This window comes from Urocitellus parryii, chromosome 13, assembly GCF_045843805.1.
Source record: "Urocitellus parryii isolate mUroPar1 chromosome 13, mUroPar1.hap1, whole genome shotgun sequence".
NCBI classification, from domain to species: domain Eukaryota; kingdom Metazoa; phylum Chordata; class Mammalia; order Rodentia; family Sciuridae; genus Urocitellus; species Urocitellus parryii.
In genome coordinates, this window is record NC_135543.1 from 24,589,051 (window position 1) to 24,608,321 (window position 19,271).

At 39.4% G+C, this 19,271-nt stretch overlaps 1 protein-coding gene across 5 annotated transcripts in view; it reads left to right on the forward strand.

Moving 5' to 3' along the window:
* Nucleotides 1-19,271, forward strand: part of Dym (dymeclin) — a 356,427-nt gene that overhangs the window by 289,361 nt on the left and 47,795 nt on the right. For all 5 annotated transcript variants that reach the window (XM_026393752.2, XM_026393749.2, XM_026393748.2 and 2 more), the window contains one exon: nt 9,915-10,028. In XM_026393752.2, the coding sequence (XP_026249537.2) occupies nt 9,915-10,028 (114 nt within the window). The remainder of the gene's footprint in view (nt 1-9,914; nt 10,029-19,271) is intronic.

Consider the following 19,271-nt stretch of genomic DNA (forward strand, 5'->3'; position numbering starts at 1 on the left):
AGTATTAATGGAGGAGACTAGGAATCTACTGTTATTTTTAGCTGTCAGGGAGTTGAGAATTGGTATTTTCGTTAAGACATCAGATATTCAGCAGTACTAAATATCTGAGACAGGAGTGACTAATCCTGGAGTACTTCTAAATTCTGCAGAAGGAACAAGACATGTTTTTCAAGTACCCACATTTTTATTACCCACTGGCCCCTCTCTTTCCAATCCCAAACATGGGATGCTGTGATCTAGTGACATAAGCAGCAGGACCAAGCAGAACTGCCACGTCAAACAGGAGAGTTCAGGAGAAAAGTTTTTTAATTGCTTAAGGCCTGAAGTGGCTAAATGTGAGTAGAGAACAGATACAATGAGCTCTAATAGTCATATAATATGGTAAAGGCAAGAATTATTTTATGTCTGGGCAATGTAAAATTGACCTTAGAGCTTGTGTACTTCCATATCTGACCATCCTTACTGAGCACCAGTTAGCTCATTTTGTTGTCCATTTGACAGTTCATAAGTGTTCAACAGGTTCAATCATAATTCTTGATTTTCTCCAAAATACATAATTAAAAATTTTCTTCTGCAGCCTTCTTTATCTCATTTATCTTCATTTACTAAATAGCATCAACATGCTCATGGGGAAAAAGAAGAACAAGAAGAAAGGGAAATGAGAATGAGTTGGAGTAGAAGTGGGAGATTGCAGATTTAGAGAGTGGTCAGGAAGAGCACTCCTTATTGCCCCCTGGCATGGGTAGAGACTCCTTGTGTCTGGGAAAGATAGAAGGAAGCACCCCCTACTTGTGGGGAAACAGCAGGAAACTGCCCTTACCCCAGTATCTTCCAAAAGTACCATTAGAGATATCCTACCACAAGAGTCACCACAGACAAAGTTCCGTTGCCATTGGAAAAAAGGCAAGAAAAGGCTGAGAAAACCTCAAGCTGTAGGCCCAGCTATATGTAGCCCACTTAAGACTGAAGTCTTAGGACAGCAGGTCCAGGACAACACAGGACCCAATGCCTCCTGTCACCATTCTGGCAAGTTCTGAGTCACAGGCAGCAGCAGAGCAGCAGTCTGCCACAGAGTAAAGATCCAGAACATGCTTTATGACCCAGGCACACGAGAAAGCAGAGAGTGGAGCAGGAACATTGAAAAACCTGTGGCACTTTAGGTCCTAACTAAGCACATAACATTATTAGAGGATATGGTGTGCCCAGTGCAGCCATAGCAACAGAAAAACTCAAATCTAGCTTACCTTCTGAGTAAATTAGCTTGTGCCAAACCTGAGCTAAGAAGAGATATTCCCTCTAGCATAGATTTCACCTCAGTCTCTACAGTTCTGCACGCTGTGTCCAACACATTATGAGGCACAAAAAGGCAAGAAAAAAGTAATTGTCTAGAGACAGCCCAACTAGACTCAGTGGTGATTCAGATGGAACTATCAGAAAGGGACTTTATGATCAATACAGAGGGAAGATCTAGTGTGACAATCAACAAAGTATGAACCATGGCTCAAATCCAGCCTGGGGGCTGGGGATGTGGCTCAAGCGGTAGCGCGCTCGCCTGGCATGCGTGCGGCCCGGGTTCGATCCTCAGCACCACATACAAACAAAGATGTTGTGTCCGCCAAAAACTAAAACATAAATATTGAAAATTCTCTCTCTCTCTCACTCTCTCTTAAAAAAAAAAAAAAAATCCAGCCTGGGACTGGTCTTTGTACAGCCTGTGAACCAAGAACATCTTCTGCATTTTAAAGGGGTGTTTTAGAAAAGAAGAATAGGTATCAAAGACTGTGTTATGACCACAGAACTGAAAATATTTACTGCCTTTACAGAAAAAGTTAGATTAGGTGACAGCTGTGTAAACCAGATGTATAAACTCTAAGAAAAAAATCAAATGGGAATGCTAGAAGTAAAAACCTTGGCATATCAGAGTTGCCCTGACTGACTCATTAGTGTGCTTGAGCATAGTCAAAGGGGGAAACATGGGATTTTGAATATAGGTCATTATGAATTATGTAAACAAAGTAAGAAAAAATGTGAAAAATGAGAACAGAGCCAGATACGGTGGCGTACACCTTCACTCCCAGCTAGCTGAAGGGCTGGGGCTGAGGGATCACAAGTTTGAGGCCAGCCTCAGCAACTTAGTGACACTGTGTCTCAAAGTAAAAGGACTGAAGCCGGGGGTGGTGGTGCACACCTGTAATCCCAGTGGCTCAGGAGGCTGAGGCAGGAGGATTGCTAGTTCAAAACCAGCCTCAGCAACAGCAAGGCACTAAGCAACTCAGTGAGACCCTGTCTCTAAATAAAATTCAAAATAGGGCTGGGGATTTTGTGGCTCAGTGGTCGAGTACCCCTGAGTTCTTGTCCCTGGTACCCAATAAATAAATAAATAGATAGATTGATTGATAGATAGATAGATAGATAGGCTAGAGATGTATCTCAGGGGTAAAGTGCCCCTGCATTCAGTTCCCAATATGGCAGGCAGGGAGACAAAGGATGTAAAAGAGCTATAGGGCAATATCAAATGATTAAACATACATAATTCAAGTACTAGAAGGAAAAGAGAAAAAGAACAGGTCAGAAGAAATATTAGAAAAAAGAATGGCTGAGAATTTCCAAAATCTGAAAGATATCAAGCCAAAGATTTAAAAATCTAAGAGAAACCAGGAAAAGTTCATTCAAAAAACAAAATAGAGGGTGTGGGTATAGGTCAGTGGTAGCGCACTTGCACAGCATGCTGGAGGCCTGGGTTCAGTCCCCAGCACCTCCCTCTCCCCCACCCCCCCCAAAAAAAACCCACAACACACTTTATAATTATATGTCTTAAAAACAATGAAAAAAGAGAAAATGCAACCAGAGGAGAGAAAAATGTTATATACAATATTATATACAACAGGAATAAAGATAATAATAGAACCTCTGCAAGTCAGATTAACTGAGAGACATCTTTTAAATATCAAGATAAAACAATCTTGCTAACCCAGAATTTATACCTCCCACAAATATCTTTAAAAACTGAAAATATAATAAAGACATTTTCAGACAAAAATGGAGAACATATATTGCTAGCAGTGGATACTATAAAGAACTGCTAAAAAGAAGTTATACAGACATAAGAAATAACATACCTGATAGAAACTTGAATCTACAAACAGATATAAAGAGTTCCTGAAATGGTAAAAACTAAGGCAAACATAAAAGGCTTTTTGTTATTGTTGATTCACTCTATATAATAATTGACTTTATAAAAGAGGTTACCAAATTTTTCCTGTAAGTGGCTAGATAGTAAATATTTGGGGTTTTAAGGGCTACACTGTCTCTGTCACAACCACCCAGCTCTACTGTTAGAGTTTAGTAGCAGTCATAGGCAGTATGTAAACGAGTGGGCATGGCTGTATTCCAGTAAAACTTCATTTACAACTTCAGACAACAGGCCAGGATTGGCCCATAGGTGTAGGTTGCTCTTGGACATAGTTTCAGAAATCCTCGGACAATAGCTTAGCAGATTGGCCATATATCAAAAGAGTAATGTATTGTGATCTATTGGCATTAATCCCAGGAATGAAAGCTGGTTCAGCATTAGAAAACTAAATGTAATTCTTCATATTAACAGACCAAAAAAGAAAAGCTATATGATCGTATCAATACATGCAGAAAAAGCCTTTGTTAAAACCTAGCATTTTTTCACAATAGAAAAAAAAATTCTGCAAACTAAATATTAAAGAAAATTGTCTCAATCTGGTACTAAGTTTAATATTTCTGAAAATAATAAAACCTACACTTTCTGAAAAAGAATATTTATATATAAATTCAACTAAAAATCAGAGAGGTTTTAGCTGGCCCTCAGCAATGTATTAAGCTGGTGGTCATTTGGTTTTAACCTGCAGATTTTTCTGGAATTTACTTTTGATAAATTTCACTTGCTGTTCTGTTTGGTGTAGTTAAGGTGACCTTTGCCACCAAACTTTCACCTACATGCAGTACAAAATCAGAAGTAGAATTCCAACAAAGATCATGATGATATCAACTGGCAGTGGTGATAGCAACATGCATAGGTTCCATCATTAACAGACTGCTTCACATGCTTTATCATTGTTGGTTCCTATGCCTTACACAAAGCAACGCTGTAATTTTGTAAATGGTAATATTGAAATACACCTAATAATGATAGTAGTTGACATCATACAAGCACCCACTATGTGTAAAGCACTTCTCACTTCGCAGAGGGTAACATTTATTTTTCACAGTAGGCCCATGAGGCAGGCACTATATTTTTTTCCTGCTTATAGATCAAGACCCTGAGACATAGAATTGAATAATTTGCCAAGGCTTAAGGTTTAGCTGGGATTTAACCCCAAGCTTCTGACATTGGGTAGGTTCTTTGAACCGCTGCATGATTCTCCCTCTGGAAGAAGTTTGGTGTCTGGCAGGGCACATTGCTACTAGGTATCCAGGGCAGGGCCCAATTTAGCCATTTTACTTTGAGTAGTTTATTGTGTAGTGTACCATGTATCTGACCTATGAATTATACATGTTTGAGCTACCTATCTTCCCACTTACATTCTGAAGACAGAAAATTGTTATTTTTCCCTTGTAAATCCTCTGGAGGTCTCCACTGCTGAATGGGTGTTAATACATGTATTGATTAAAACACAAAAATCTGGGGCTGGGGCTGGGACTATAGCTCAGTGGCAGAGGGCTTGCTGAGCATGTGTGAGGCACTGAGTTTGATCCTCAGCACCACATAAAAATAAACAAATAAAATAAAGGCATTCTGTCCACCTACAACTACAAAAAAAAAAAAAGTTAAAAAAAAAAACTAAAATCTGAGGGAAAACCAAAAGAAGTTGATGTGGAAATACATACATATTCTACTTTCTAAAACCTATTTATTATTCTCTTTAAAAAAAAAAAAAAAAAACAGGGGCTGGGGCTGTAGCTCAGCAGCAGAGCACTTGCCTAGCATACAAAAGGAACTGGGTTCAATCCTCAGCACCATATAAAGATAAACAAAATAAAGACATTCTATCTGTTAAAAAAAAAAATAAAAAAACAAGTGATCACTCTACTTTTGACTCTTGGGAGAATGGCCAAGGAAGAATATTTGCCTGACTAGTACATACACCTACCTCAGAAAAGTTCATTTCCATAAATCTGTGCTGGAATGATCATTCACTGGTTTCGAGACAGGCAGTCAACTGTGATTTTGTCATTACTTCAAGTGTACATTGATTAATCAGAACATGGCATTGGGCAGTCAGGAATCCAGGCTAATAGCATAGTGGGAGGTAACTTGCTATACTTGGATTTCATGAGTTGCAGACAAGTAGGGCAGGTGGAGAAAGTCATGAAGCACGCACCATAGAAAAGTACCTTCCTTTGAGTTACACTAACAAAGCACTCATTCCCATTTTAGCTGAAGGTTTTATTTTTTTTTTCTGTTGCTATATATTTGTGCAGACATTTTCAGAGGAAAAAAGTTTATCCATTTGAACAGTCTTAACAGTTGCTATGCAAGTTTATAAAAACCACATTATCTGTTGTAGTCATCATCACTAAAGTTACTATGCATGTAAAATTCCAAACTGGCCATAGGAAATACAAGTTCATATCCTTGGGTGAATTTTTTCACATTCAATTTTTTCACATTTCACTCTAGTTCTATCTGAATTTTTTGGCTAAGCACCTACATCTTTTAGCTCAAATGTTTCCTGTTTAAAAAAAATAAATAACAACTACTAAGCCTGGTACATACACCTGTAATTCCAGCTACTCAGGAGACTGAGGCAGAAGGACTGCAAATTCTAGGCCAGCCTGGACAATTTAGCAAGACCCTGTCTCAAAATACAATGGCAGCGGGGGTGGGGGGGGGGCGGGAGCCTGATATATAGTTCAATGAAAAATCCTAATTAAGCCTGTGCTCCATTTCGCTACATAAAAATTGCTGTATACCAGACCTGAGTGCTGTTCTGCTCCTGACACAGGTGGGACTCTGGCCCCTCGTCTGTCACTGATCCTGTTTACTCCTCAATAGGACAGGGATTTTTTTTTTTTTTAATCAGCCTCATAACATTTCTGTAAGAATGAAATAAATAGTGTAGGTAGAGCCCATGGTCCATAGTAAACATTCAGTGCAGGTTCGTTTTCTTCCTTCTTGATGTATAAATTATACTTCCCTTCTGGAAGTGGTAGTTTTATCATTTGCTAAAATAGTGTCAATTTGAATGCAAAAACATTAGAATGTCAGCTTTAAAATATACAAATGAGAGTTTGGAAGAAGAAGTCTTCTTAGAACCTAAGCCTCATGCCCCCTCTGCAAGTCTCCTGGTGGGGTGTAAAGTGCTTGGGGCTTAGAGGCAACTCACTGTAGGCCACGGAGGGAACAAAACAGGACTGTCATCTCATCACTTTGTTATTTGGTGATGTGACATGTGAGTACTCACTCTTTTGTTTGCTCATAATGTCTGCCAGGGTATGAATGCCATGTGTTCCCCTCAGCTCTGATTACGGGCATTTTGTTATCTTGATCATCAATCTCCTGAGTAAATGGATGCACCAGAGAATCAGGGCAAGAATATGCCAACGCTTTATTTGTTCATTTAAAAATAAAGAGGTTTCGTTTTACTGATGGTATCGGCACAGACAACACACCAGGGATCAACTCCAGAGCTCCAGGTGCCCTGAGGGAAGAGAGAGGAGAGAGTCAGCACGCAGCCTGGCACATGGGCTCTCACCTTGTCATTCCTCTACAGTTCATTGTGTATTGCGTTCCTGGTAATTGCCCCCCAGACTGAAGGTAGCACAGTAATAATATCAATACGCAACAGAAGACAGTGGTAGAGCAGGTACCATGTTTCAAGGTGGAAGCAGTGACAGGCCAACATAGGCTCACAAGAAATGGATCCATAAACATTATCAGGAAGACTATTTCCATTACGGGTTTGTATCCACAATAATAAACAGTGTGTTTTACTGTGAGTATATACTTTGCTTGCTGATGATAATGTGAAGCCTTTGTGATTAGCGAAATATATGATAGCTAATTATCCAGATAATTTTCCTTTCTGTGGTACTGGGACTACAACCACGGGGCTCTCTACCAATGAGCGAAACCCTCAGCTTTTTTTTCTTTTTTTTTTTTTTTTTTTGAGACGGGATTTCCCTATGTTGCTGACACTGGTCTCAAACTTGCAATCTTCCTGTCGAACCTGGCACAAATTAATTTTTAAATTTTTTTTTTAAAGAGAGAGAGAGAAGAGAGAATTTTTTTAATATTTATTTTTTAGTTTTCAGCGGACACAACATCTTTGTATGTGGTGCTGAGGATCGAACCCGGGCCGCACGCATGCCAGGCGAGCGTGCTACTGCTTGAGCCACATCCCCAGCCCTTTTAAAATATTTTAATGAGTACAAAAAAAATATTTTTTTAATCATTAGTTAAGTATCTTTAAAATTAGTTTATTTTGTCTTTATCTCATTCTCTTTATTCCTTTTATATATATTATATGATATGTGAAACATTAATGCTATACTGTATTACACAATTCATAAATAATTAGAACATATATTGCAAGTGCCTCATTTTTTTTAACTTATAGACATATTTAATCATAAGTTTGAAGACCTCTGATCTAGATTCTAGCTAATGGTCAAAATCTCCTGGAGAGAACGACATAGAAAGCCTCTGGCTAGGCTCTGGGATCAGTGTTCCACAAGCTTCCCAGCCACCTTTGATGATCAGGCATATCTGGGAACTTATCCCTTGTCTCCATTGTTATAAGCTAAACATCATCCAATAGCAAATCTCAGCTTTTAGTAAATATTAGAAAGAAAATCATTTTGTAAGCCTAAAACAGATGTCTACTATTTCACTGATATTTTTTCATTTTTCAGAATGTGTTTTTAACAAATATGTTCCTACTCTACTATTTTTTGATCAAAGAAGAGAATTTTGTGCACAGGTATTTATTTAAACCATAAGAAATTATCAATATGTAGCCTCTTTTTTTTTAACCAACAAAAATAGTACTCTATATGGTTAACCAATGTTTTTCTCAGAAAATTGTTTGCATTTAGAATAAGGCTGATTATGGTAACAAGCACCTATAATCCTAGCTACTTGGGAGGCTGAAGCAAGAGTGTTTGAAGCCAACCTGGACAACACAGCAAGACCCTATCTCAAAAAATAAATAAATAAGAAATAAGATTAAGATTTTAAAAATAAAACCTGTGAGGATATTTACACAAAAGGGAAGCGTTTATTTCACATCTTTGTAGCATATCTTAAAATAGAATTTTAGCGGAATTATTGCGATGTGTTTCCTATTTGTGTCTTTCTTCGAAAATTTATTCACTATATTAAAAATCATTTTGTGTACCTCTAAACTCCATAAACAGAATTTTAATCTCAGAATACCAAAAGAAATCTGATTTGGGAAAAAGAAGACTCATAAGCACAGAAGCACAACCAAACTGTTATGGACAAAATCAGCAATTTGTGAAGGAGCTGATACCAACAAATTGCTTGAGATAAAACAGTGATTTATCTAAAATGAAAAGTGGTGTAGCCAGCCATCACCTGCCTTTGTATTTGCTGATTACCTAAGTTGTGAGGCCTAGGCTTGGAGATGGTGCTGCTCCCCTGAATGTCTTTTCTTTGCAGAGCAAATGCATTTCAATGGCATTCATGTAATATAGCACTCTCTCCACAGAATAGTTAAAAGTTATAGTTCAGTGTGCTATAATAATATTTAGAAGAGCACTTTAAAGGAAAACATTAAAACGTTTGCCAAGTATTACTTTTAATGCATTTTACCTATAAAATAGAAAACATGTAAAAGGGAAAGTTCAGTTTTAAAAACAAAGTTTTATATTTTTGCATATGTGACTATAAACACCTGAATACTCTCCTGAATAAAAAGGGTCAGAAGTGGCCTTTTGGTTGGGGATTGGGATGTTACTGAGAATGTTCTTTACCATTCAGCTACCTTCCCAGCCACCACCGCCGCTACCACCGCCTCCCCCCTCCCCCTGCTTTTCTTTACATTTTCAGACAGGGTCTCACTAACTTGCTGAGGCTGACCTCAAACTTGTGATCCTCCTGCCTCAGCCTCCCAAGTGGTGGGTTTATAGGCATGTGCCACCAGGTCCAACATAAGTCTTCTTGATTTGTTAATGTTGTGGTTTTAAACATGGTTTGTTAAAAAGTTATGGCATTCTTTTAGGTTTTTTGCTTCATTTTTGTTTATTTTGGTTTGCTCTGTTTTATTTCTTGGCAGTATTGGAGATTAAATGCAGGGCCTATCACATGCTAGACAAGTATTCTACCACTGAGCTACATCTCCAGCCTCTCTTAGTTTTTAATGACAAATATTTAGATGTTATTCCAAGAATACTACTATGTTAGGGTCTTGCTACATAGTTGATGTTGTGCTGTGACATGAAACAAGAGTAATTACAGCTTGCCGTTGATTCCCTCTGATGATCAGGGATGAGGGTGATATGGATAAATTAAATTTAACAGATAATCCCCAAAACATCATTTTAGCCATTAACTTAAAATTCCTATCCTATTAAGTCTTGTTCTGAGACCTCCTGTTAAGCTTCAAAAGTGACAGGTTTTTAGACTGAGCTTTCTTTTCCCACCATCTCCTGGGTGCTGCTCTCTAAATGAAATACAAATATAGCATGGGGCAGCACAAGAAAGAGTAGAATCTAGGAAGCTACTCAATTCACAGAATGAATAATCAACCCTGGTGTTCAGATTTGGTCCTGATATAGTCATTAAGCCCTAAGAAAGACAGGACTGCACATAGGAAGGCAGGATCAAATAAATGCGGTGTCGACTACCATGTGGGAAGACATCTACTGAAAATACATTTCTTAAAACTATTTGTTGGAAAAAATTTTTCTTTGTATTGCAGGTAATCACCTTCTTTAGCTCAAGGTTGCTACAAGCTGGAGCTGAGCTTTCCGTGGAGAGGGTCTTGGAGATCATTAAGCAAGGAGTTGTTGCACTGCCCAAAGACAGACTAAAGGTAAGATGGCCATGTCACTTGGTGTAACATCATCGTCTAAGCAAGTTCTACTTGGAATTGTACCACTGACCCAGTACATGTGCTAGAAAGGCCAAGTATTCCCCACTCTTCTGTGCACTGATACTCAGAATTGTGGTGACCGTTTCTGCAGCTTTTCAAAAGAAAACAGCAAAAGAAGGATACCACAGCACATCCTGTGAGTATCTCTGTATATCCTGTGAGTAATTCATATACCATTAACAGAGAAGCACCTTATTTTTTAAACCCAATTAAGCAAATTTAGTGTAAAAGTATCAAGTGTTGATGGGAAGGTAGCAATGATGACAGTAGCTAATCCTTCCTCAGTGTTTGCTCAGTGTCACAAGAACTTCACGTTATTCACCTACATCAACTCATTCTGTCTTCACAACAGCCCTTTGAAGTGGGCAGTGTTATCATCTGAGTCTTTCAGATGAGGAAACATATGTAGAGAGAGGCAAAGAAACCTAGACAAAGACGCACAACTAGAAAATTATTAAGCTGGGAGATTCAGATCCAGGAAGTCTGGCTACAGAGCCTGTGCTCATAATTACTGTGCTATTTACTGTATGCCAGCATTATAGCAAGGGAAAGAAAGCATTTCAAGGAAAAGGTATGAGAAATGCTGGATTTGGGAAAGACATTTACATTTGTGTGATAGATGTATTCCTGAAGTGATCTCATGATTTGCAATTCATTCATTAAGACTAACTTTCCCATAAGAAAAAATATAAAGGAGCTATTTTGGGAGATGTATGAATGAATAATATTGTCACATAATTTTATTTTAATACTTCTCACTATGTTTGTCCTTCATTAGGTCTAATTTTTGTAGAGTGCTTTCTCCCAAATTATCAGCCTAGTGGATGTTTGGCCTTCTTCATTGTGTTTTATCACAACCAACTTCTGTTCCATAGTTGCTGTTTGGGGCTGTGTTTTTCTGTACTATCACTAGAACCATTGCTTCATGAAAGCTTGAGAGATATTATTGTAGGTTATAAAAATATTTTCAGTTATAATAACAGAGTTTGTAAAATAACAGCACATTAGTCATCTTAATCACTTACAGAAGCTCCCCTGTACATAAAACAGCAGTGAGACTTGCACAGTCCTGAGCAAAAATGGCAGATGTTTCTGTGGATCAATAAGTGGCACCACATGTACTAATAGCATAAAAACAGTTCACTGGATCCTTCAGCTTTCACATTATTCTATTCCTGACAATTTTCTAAATATATTCCCATTCTTACATAAACTAAGACGTTGGTGTGTTGGTTTTTGGGTTTTGCACTATTTCAGTTTGTTTGCATTATGCCATATGAACCAGAGCAAAATCCATGAAGATTAGAGTGGCTCTTCCCAGAAAGTGATGGATCTTGGCATCTAAGCTTAGTCAAGAAAGAAGTGAAATATCAGGAGGCCATCAGAGAAGGATAATGCAGAGGAGATGGGAGAAGGAAAATTTTCTAAGATTAAAGAATTTGTTTAGTGGAAGTAAAGAAAGATTGTGATTAGAGAGAAGTGTATTTAGACTGATTTCAAAAGTGAGGCAGATTTTGGTAATGACATGGTCTGGATTGACCATGAGTATGAGGGACTGAGATGGTATGGATGTGGATGAAAGCATCATTGTAGGTGAAGAACTAGAAGTTATGGGGCAGCCACCTAGAAGTCAGTGGGGGACAGCTTCAAGGAAGAGAAGCGACTGCTATCAGCCTTGTATTTTACTTAAGGGTAAAAGAGAAATAGGAAGAAACAAAGAAAGCAAAAAGATCACCAACCCTATTTCCAGACTTTAAGAATATAGAGTATGAAAAGCTCAGGGGATCAGGAGTAGAGCTGAGTAGAGCCCTACAATCAAAGAAGAGATAAGGGTGAAGGATTGAGCGCAGGAATGAGGATGAGGGCGTAAAACAGGCTTGAAAAAAATACCATGGAGTGTAGGAGAGAAGGAAGAAATAAGAGATTGGGCAGGGGAGATAAGGCACAAAGTAGTAGAGGACAAGAGTATAGGAGGGGACGGGCTGGCTGGAGGGCTTTTGTCTGAGGCAGAGCCCAGTGAGATAAAGTCACTTGATGTGTTAGCTTTAAGCTTACCAAGGGTCCCATCAACACTGAATAAATCCTCAAGCATCTGCTCTGTGACAGCCATTGCTGTAGGTGCTTGGGCTATGTAAGTGACCAAGGTCATGCCTTTACACAGCTCACCATCCAGCAGAAAGGGGTGGACAGTAAGCAAGCATGAAAAGTAACAGTCTGGTGTGTTAGAGCACAGTGAGTGCTGTGGACGAGAAGGAAACGTGAGCAGATTAAGGGGTGGGCGTATCAGTGAGGGTGTGGTGAGAGAATAGTCTGGGCAACATTTGGCAAATATATGAAGATGAGGGAATTAAATATGCTGACACCACAGTAAGAGAGCCACTGAGGGGCTCCTTCAGCAGGAGGAAGCTGGGCATGATGGAGAGGGCAAGGAGACAGCACAGTGATAGCTGGGCGAGAGGAGAAATGGGTGTACAGAGCTGACAGGGGACCAAGGAGGGGCACACATCACACAATGAGGCCTTTAGACTATTTTAGTAATTTGTTTTGGGGATTTTTTTTCTGGAATGAAACGGGAAACTTTGTAAGATTTGAGAAGACAAATTATATGAATCACTAACAGAAATTTAATAGAATCACTCTAGCTGCTGGGTTGAGAAACAAACTAGTTAGAAAACTGTTACTTGTCTTGGACCACGGTGCTAAAAGTGGAAGTACCATCAGAATTCATCTAAGAAATGTCTGGAGGGGAGGGGAGAGCACTCGGGCACCCTAGAAGAGAGCTGCCATCTGCCTTGGTTACAAAACCTCCATTCGGTGGCTAGAACAACCTAAGTTCTGACAGAGGGTTAGAGGACTGGTTGAGCACTGGAAAGGCCGTTGATGAAAGTGAATTTGAACTTGGTCTGAAGACAATCTAGAAAACTTTCAGAGGTTGGTCAGCCAAATGTGTCATGGATACACGTGATTTGCTAGGTGTTGTGGGGCTCAGCCATATACTGCTAGTGTAGACAGGCTGTCTGTTGGAGACTCGTCAGAGAAAACTTAGTGAATGCCAGTTGGAAAACTCTCAGATGATTACCAAAATTGTAGAAGAGCACAAGGAGTGACTGATTTCAGGAACTTGAACTATTGGTATTAGCTTTGAGAAGAAAAGATTCAAGCAGAAAAGACTAGTCTCCAAGTACTGGAAGAATTGTTTATAGAAACAGATTTGGTCTTGTTATGTGCACTCTCAGGGAGGAGGACTAGGACCAATGATTGGCAGCCACATACAGGGGCACACATTTCCATCCCAATAAGAAAGAACTTTCTACAGATGGAATGAGCAAGTTTGGGGAAGTGATGTGTTCACTCTCACTGCAGTGTGAAAGTAACAGACTGATAGCCACTTGGCAGGGAGGTGAATAGGTTCCATCTTGAATGCAGCTGTTACCTTTTGGTGCTAGCTGGAGGACAGTGAAAGAAGAGTATTCTAAAGCTCAATTCAGGTTTAAGGGGAAAAGTACTGAGGTGTGTTACCAAGCCCTGCCACTGGCAGCAAGAGCACAAAGCAAGGAGCACATATACTTCTTGTTCTTTGCCATTCTAATCATAAAGATTCAAACACTGGTAGGGAAATCCAACTGTGTTGCTGCTAAGGATTTTTCCATTCCTAAGAGTTTAATTTTGTCTATGCATGTACTAAAATTGTCATTCTCCACAAAGGGGGAACTGCATAAATTTTGATGACTGTTATTGCTCTCAGAAAATGCAAAAAAACAATGAGAAAAAGCTGTGACTGTGCAGATTTATATTACAAAGAATTCACTTTTCAGTTTATAATAACAGATGACAGACCTGTGTGCTAGAAGAAAGACAGATTGCTTTAAGTTGTGTGTAGCTCATAACGAGGAGAAAAAAAATATGATTCAAGAAGGATAGAAAACTAGGGGGTGAGGGGAATCTTAACATACACTTAACTGATTATTTTGTGCAAACAAATATGAGAGATACATTTGTACTAGAGTAACTTGTATCATCTGTGCATCGCTATCACCCCCCTTCTCCTGTCTCTCTGTTACAGAGGAGGGGCCAAGATGATTACATTTCCCAGAGTCCTCTTCGTCAATCTAGGTTAGAGTCTGCCAAAGAGAGGTACTTGCATGAGATTTAGAGGGCAAAAGAAAATCCATTATTCTCCAGAGTCAGCCCTGCCCTTACCTGCTGTGTTAGTCAGATTTTTGCCACTGTAATAAAATGACTGAACTAGTCACCTGATAAAGATTTATGTTGGCTCATGGTCTCAGAAGTTTCAGTCCATGATCAGTTGGTTCGAGTGCTTGGGACCTGTGACAAAGCGTCATATTATTACAGAAGCACATGGCAGAGCAGAACTGCTCACCTCAACATGAGCCACGGAGCAAAATAGAGGAAGAGGGAGCCAGGGTCCTGCCATCCCCTTCAAAGGCACACACCCAATAACCTAAAGACTTCCCACCAAGCCCCTCCTCTTGAACCTTCGGGAAACATTCTAGATGCAAATATAGCCCCACTGTTGGTGGGATAGCTGGCCCAGGGTATTGATGGCTAAGATACTGAGAGATGCTGAGAATTTGCAGCCACTTGCAGTGCGTTCTTAAGAACATAACACCATCGGCTGTCGCACCCTTCCCAACAGCTGTATCAGCCTGTTTCACATATAAATCCCTTACGTTTGACTGCTATAGAGTAGCTTCTGTTTTTTGCTACCAAACCTGTCAGGGAAATAAAACCTCTGATTTCAAACAGTCAATTTAATGAAGAATTTAAAATCACGGAAAGGACTGGGGAGCAAACTTGAAAGAAAACCACTGCTGATAGCCAGTAAATCAGAAGTGGCAGGAATGTCACCATAAGTGACCTAGCCTGCCCAGAGCATCAAAGTGGAGGTCTGCAGGAAGACACTAAGCTTCTGCTGACGCCCGTAGTCCTGCCCACCACTGTGACCAGACCCAGGTTTCTTTTTCTACCTTCCAAAAGTTCCTCTCATTGCCACAGTCCAGTCCCATGCCCTGCTGGAGATAAGATAGGAAAAGTAGGGTTCAGGCTTCCAGAACCTGCCCACAGGGGAAAGCATGAGACAGAGAGGAGCGTGTTTAAGTTGCCCCTTAAATTGTGGCACAGGATGTAAAGACAGTGGTAAAGCAGCATGAGAAGTAGTAAAGCCACTCCCAGACAAGTGTGGGCTTTTTGAAAGGATGTGTACAAAAGCAGAAGGAGCAGCGTGTGGAGGCCAGATGCGATGGAGTGGCATGAACTTGTACAACAGCGTCAGAAGACTCAAATTGGAAAGGGATTTTGATCCTCTGGTGGGGAACCCAGAAGCTTTGGGTCCTCAGCACAGGAAGGCTACTATGTGATTTATTTATTTATTTATGCATTCTCCCATTTTTAATTTTAATTTGGTTCTCTTATCTCCTTCAATGAGAATAATCTCACACTGGAAGAATATGTCCTTTTAACAAATTGAAACCCAAGATAAATAAATGAATGGTTAAAAAAAAAAAAAGCTGGCAGCAGCCCTTTTATTTTATTTTTAGTATCTTTTTATTTTAAATTGATGCATAGTAATTGTATGAAGTATATTGTGATGTTTCAATGCATGTATAAAGGTATAATGATCAGATGAGGGTAATTAGCATATCTACCACCTCAGACATTTATCATTTCTTGGTGTTGGGAACATATAAATCTTTTCTACTAGCTATTTTGAAATAATAATCATTGCCAACAACAGATACCCTACTGTGTAACAGAATGTTAGAAGTTATTTTTCCCATACACCTGCACCCTGTATCTGTTAACCCACCTACTCTCAGTCCCTTATTACCCCCACACCCTTTCTACATTCTAGTAACCACTGTTCTATTCTCTACTTCTTTGAGATCAACTTTTTACTTCCACCTACAAGTGAGACTATGTAGTATTTGTCTTTCTGTGCCTTATTTTGCTTAACATAGTTTCTTCCAATTTCATTCATTTACTATAAATGGCAGAATGTTTTATTTTTATTACTGAATAATATTCCATTGTATATGTACCACATTGTCTTTATCCATCTATTCATCTTTGGACACCTATGTTGATTCCATTGCTAAAATGAATAATGCTGCAGTAAATGTGAGTGCAGAGGTCTCTTCAACGTACTGATTTGTTTCTTTGGGTGCACACTCAGTACCGGGATTGCTAGATCATATGGTAGTTCTATTTCTAGTTTTTTGAGGAACCTCTGTACTGTTTTGCATAATGTACCAGCCTTCCAATATTAAGACTGCTTCTTAAAATGCTTGTCAGTAAATTTGAACTATAACTTTCAGTAAATTTGAGAGCTTAAGCTCTACTAATAATAGTAAAAGTAAGACTTTTTTAATTTCTTTTTTTAATTTATATATAGCAGGAATGCATTACAATTCTTATTACATATATAGAGCACAATTTTTCATATCTCTGGTTGTATACATAGTATATTCACACCAATTCATGTCTTCATACCTGTACTTTGGATAATAATGATCATCACATTCCACCATCATTATTTACCCATGCCCCCTCTGTTCCCCTCCAACCCCTCTGCCTTATCTAGAGTTCCTCTATTCCTCCCATGCTCCCATTCCTTATCACACTGTGAATCAGCCTCCTTATATCAAAGAAAACATTTGGCGTTTGGTTTTTTGGGAATGGCTAACTTCACTTAGCATTGTCTTCTCTGTCGCCATCCATTTACCTGCAAATGCCATGATCTTATTCTGCTAAGAGCCACAGCCAAGTAATATGATGCATGGCATTTTTGGTTGAAAGGTGAGCCAGCTAGCCATTGAGATGATATGATTATGTTAAGATTTACATTCATATGGATATTGGACTCCTGCTGTCCACCTTGGCCTGCTATGGGACTCCTAGAGAGTTCCCATTGGTTGGGGAAGTGCGGTAGGAGGGATTTCTGGAGGAGGAACTTCCTCTTAGGATCCGGTAGAACGCCCGTGCTCGATCAGGATTCTTGGGGGGGGGGGGGGCGTTTGGGGCATTGGCGGCAGTTTCAAAAAATAAAGTTTGTTCCTGCTTGAGTGGCTCATGATTTTGTGCCTAGCCAGACTGTGGCATTATTCCATTGTGTATATATGCCACATTATTTTTTATCCATTCATCTATTGAAGGACACCTAGGTTAATTCCACAGTTTAGCTATTGTGAATTGTGCTGCTATAAACACTGATGTGGCTGTGTCCCTGTAGTGTGCTTTTTTTAGGTCCTTTGGGTATAGACCGAGGAGAAGGACAGCTGGGTCAAATGGTGGTTCCATTCCCAATTTTCCAAGAAATCTCCTTACTGCTTCCCACAATTCTGACTGCCATTCTGACTGGAGTAAGATGAAATCTTAGAGTGGTTTTGATTTGCATTTCTCTTGCTAGTGATGATGAACATTTTTTCATGTGTTTGTTGACTGATTGTACATCATCTTCTGAAAAGTGTCTCTTCAGGTTCTTGACCCATTTATTGATTGGGTTATTTGTTTTTTTGGTATCTAGCTTTTTGAGTTCTTTATATACCCTAGTGATTAGTGCTCTATCTGATGTGTGAGGGGTAAAGATTTGCTCCTGAGATGAAGACTCTGTATTCACCTCACAAATTATTTCTTTTGCTGAGAAGAAACTTTTTAGTTTAATCCATCCCATTTGTTGATTCTTTTTTTTTTTTTTTTGAGAGAGAGAGATAATTTTTTTAATATTTATTTTTTAGTTTTTGGCAGACACAACATCTTTGTTTGTATGTGGTGCTGAGGATCGAACCTGGGACGCATGCATGCCAGGTGAGCACGCTGCCGCCTGAGCCACATCCCCAGCCCCCATTTATTGATTCTTGATTTTAATTCTTGTGCCACAGGAGTCTTATTAAGGAAGTGAACCTAATCCCACATGATGGAGATTAGGGCCTAAAAAGTAAGACTTTTTCAAGCATTTTGGAACAATGCTATGAATTGGTGCTGTTATTATCCTTGTTTTCTGGATGAGGCAGCTAAGATACAGAGACATTATTAAGTAACTGCCCAAGTGTAAAACTGGGCTTCCACCCAAGGCAGTCTTTCTTCAGAGTTTGTACTATTTCCCATTGTACTGTGCCATTCTGTTCTCTGCTGTAAGGCTGTGCTGGGGATGTGAAGTTCATTCTGAAATATCACATTTAGTATTGCATTAGTAAATCAGATGTGCACAGAAGCAACAGGTGATGTTTATAGTAAAGAGCCTCTAAATCACATAAGGTGAGTAATAGAGGAGATTTAACCTGCAGAAGGGAGGATGTCAGGAAAATGTTATAAAGACTGTGTCTAGCTACTTTAAGGATCATATTATGAAAGAAAATTAAGCATTTCATTTTATGTCAAAAAGCAAAGGGTTGAAGTTGGACCAAAAGAGGTTTCTTTCAATATAAGGAAATGCTTCGGAGCTACTAACATCATTTAGCAATCAGTGTGTGGCTTCATGAATACTTCACAGAAAATATTTGCAGTAAAGTCTGGATGGCAAATGTAAAACAACAGATAGCCAGGGATGTCAAATCCATGGCACAAGAGAAGCAGTTGACTGACGTCACACAGGATGAACCCAAAAGTTTCTTGCAATTCTTAGAGCCTAGCAGTCTACCTTTTGTAGACTTTCTATAGAGCAGTGTTCAAGTATCTTCCCTCTCCTACTCAGGGGTCAGTGCTCTCTTACTACCAGATAAAGTCCTAGCTTGGAATTCTAGACCCTCCCAGTCTGAATCCAGCTCCCTCTGGCCTCCCGCTTCCCTTTCCCACCCCCAACTCCAGCCAACCAGCTGCCTGTGCCTTTGCTTTGTCCTTTCCTGCATTTGTGGACTTACTTTAAAGATTGTCTACTCTCAATGTGCAATCCCCCATCTTGCTTTTTGCTTAGCCAAGTTCTAGTATTCATTAAAGTCCCTGATAAATTTAACAGTTTTGTGAAGCCTTTATTTGACTCCTCAATCCACATATGCCTCCCTCCTCAAAGTACCCACAGCATTGTGCACCTTGCATCTAATCCTTGGTGCTTCTCACCCCCCCATCTGTAACTTCCTCAGCAGTAAGGTCAGCAGTACATCTGTGTGTCCTGAGGTTCAGTGTTTGTTCAGTCACTGTGGTAACAGATGAGTGCAAAGCTCACTTTTT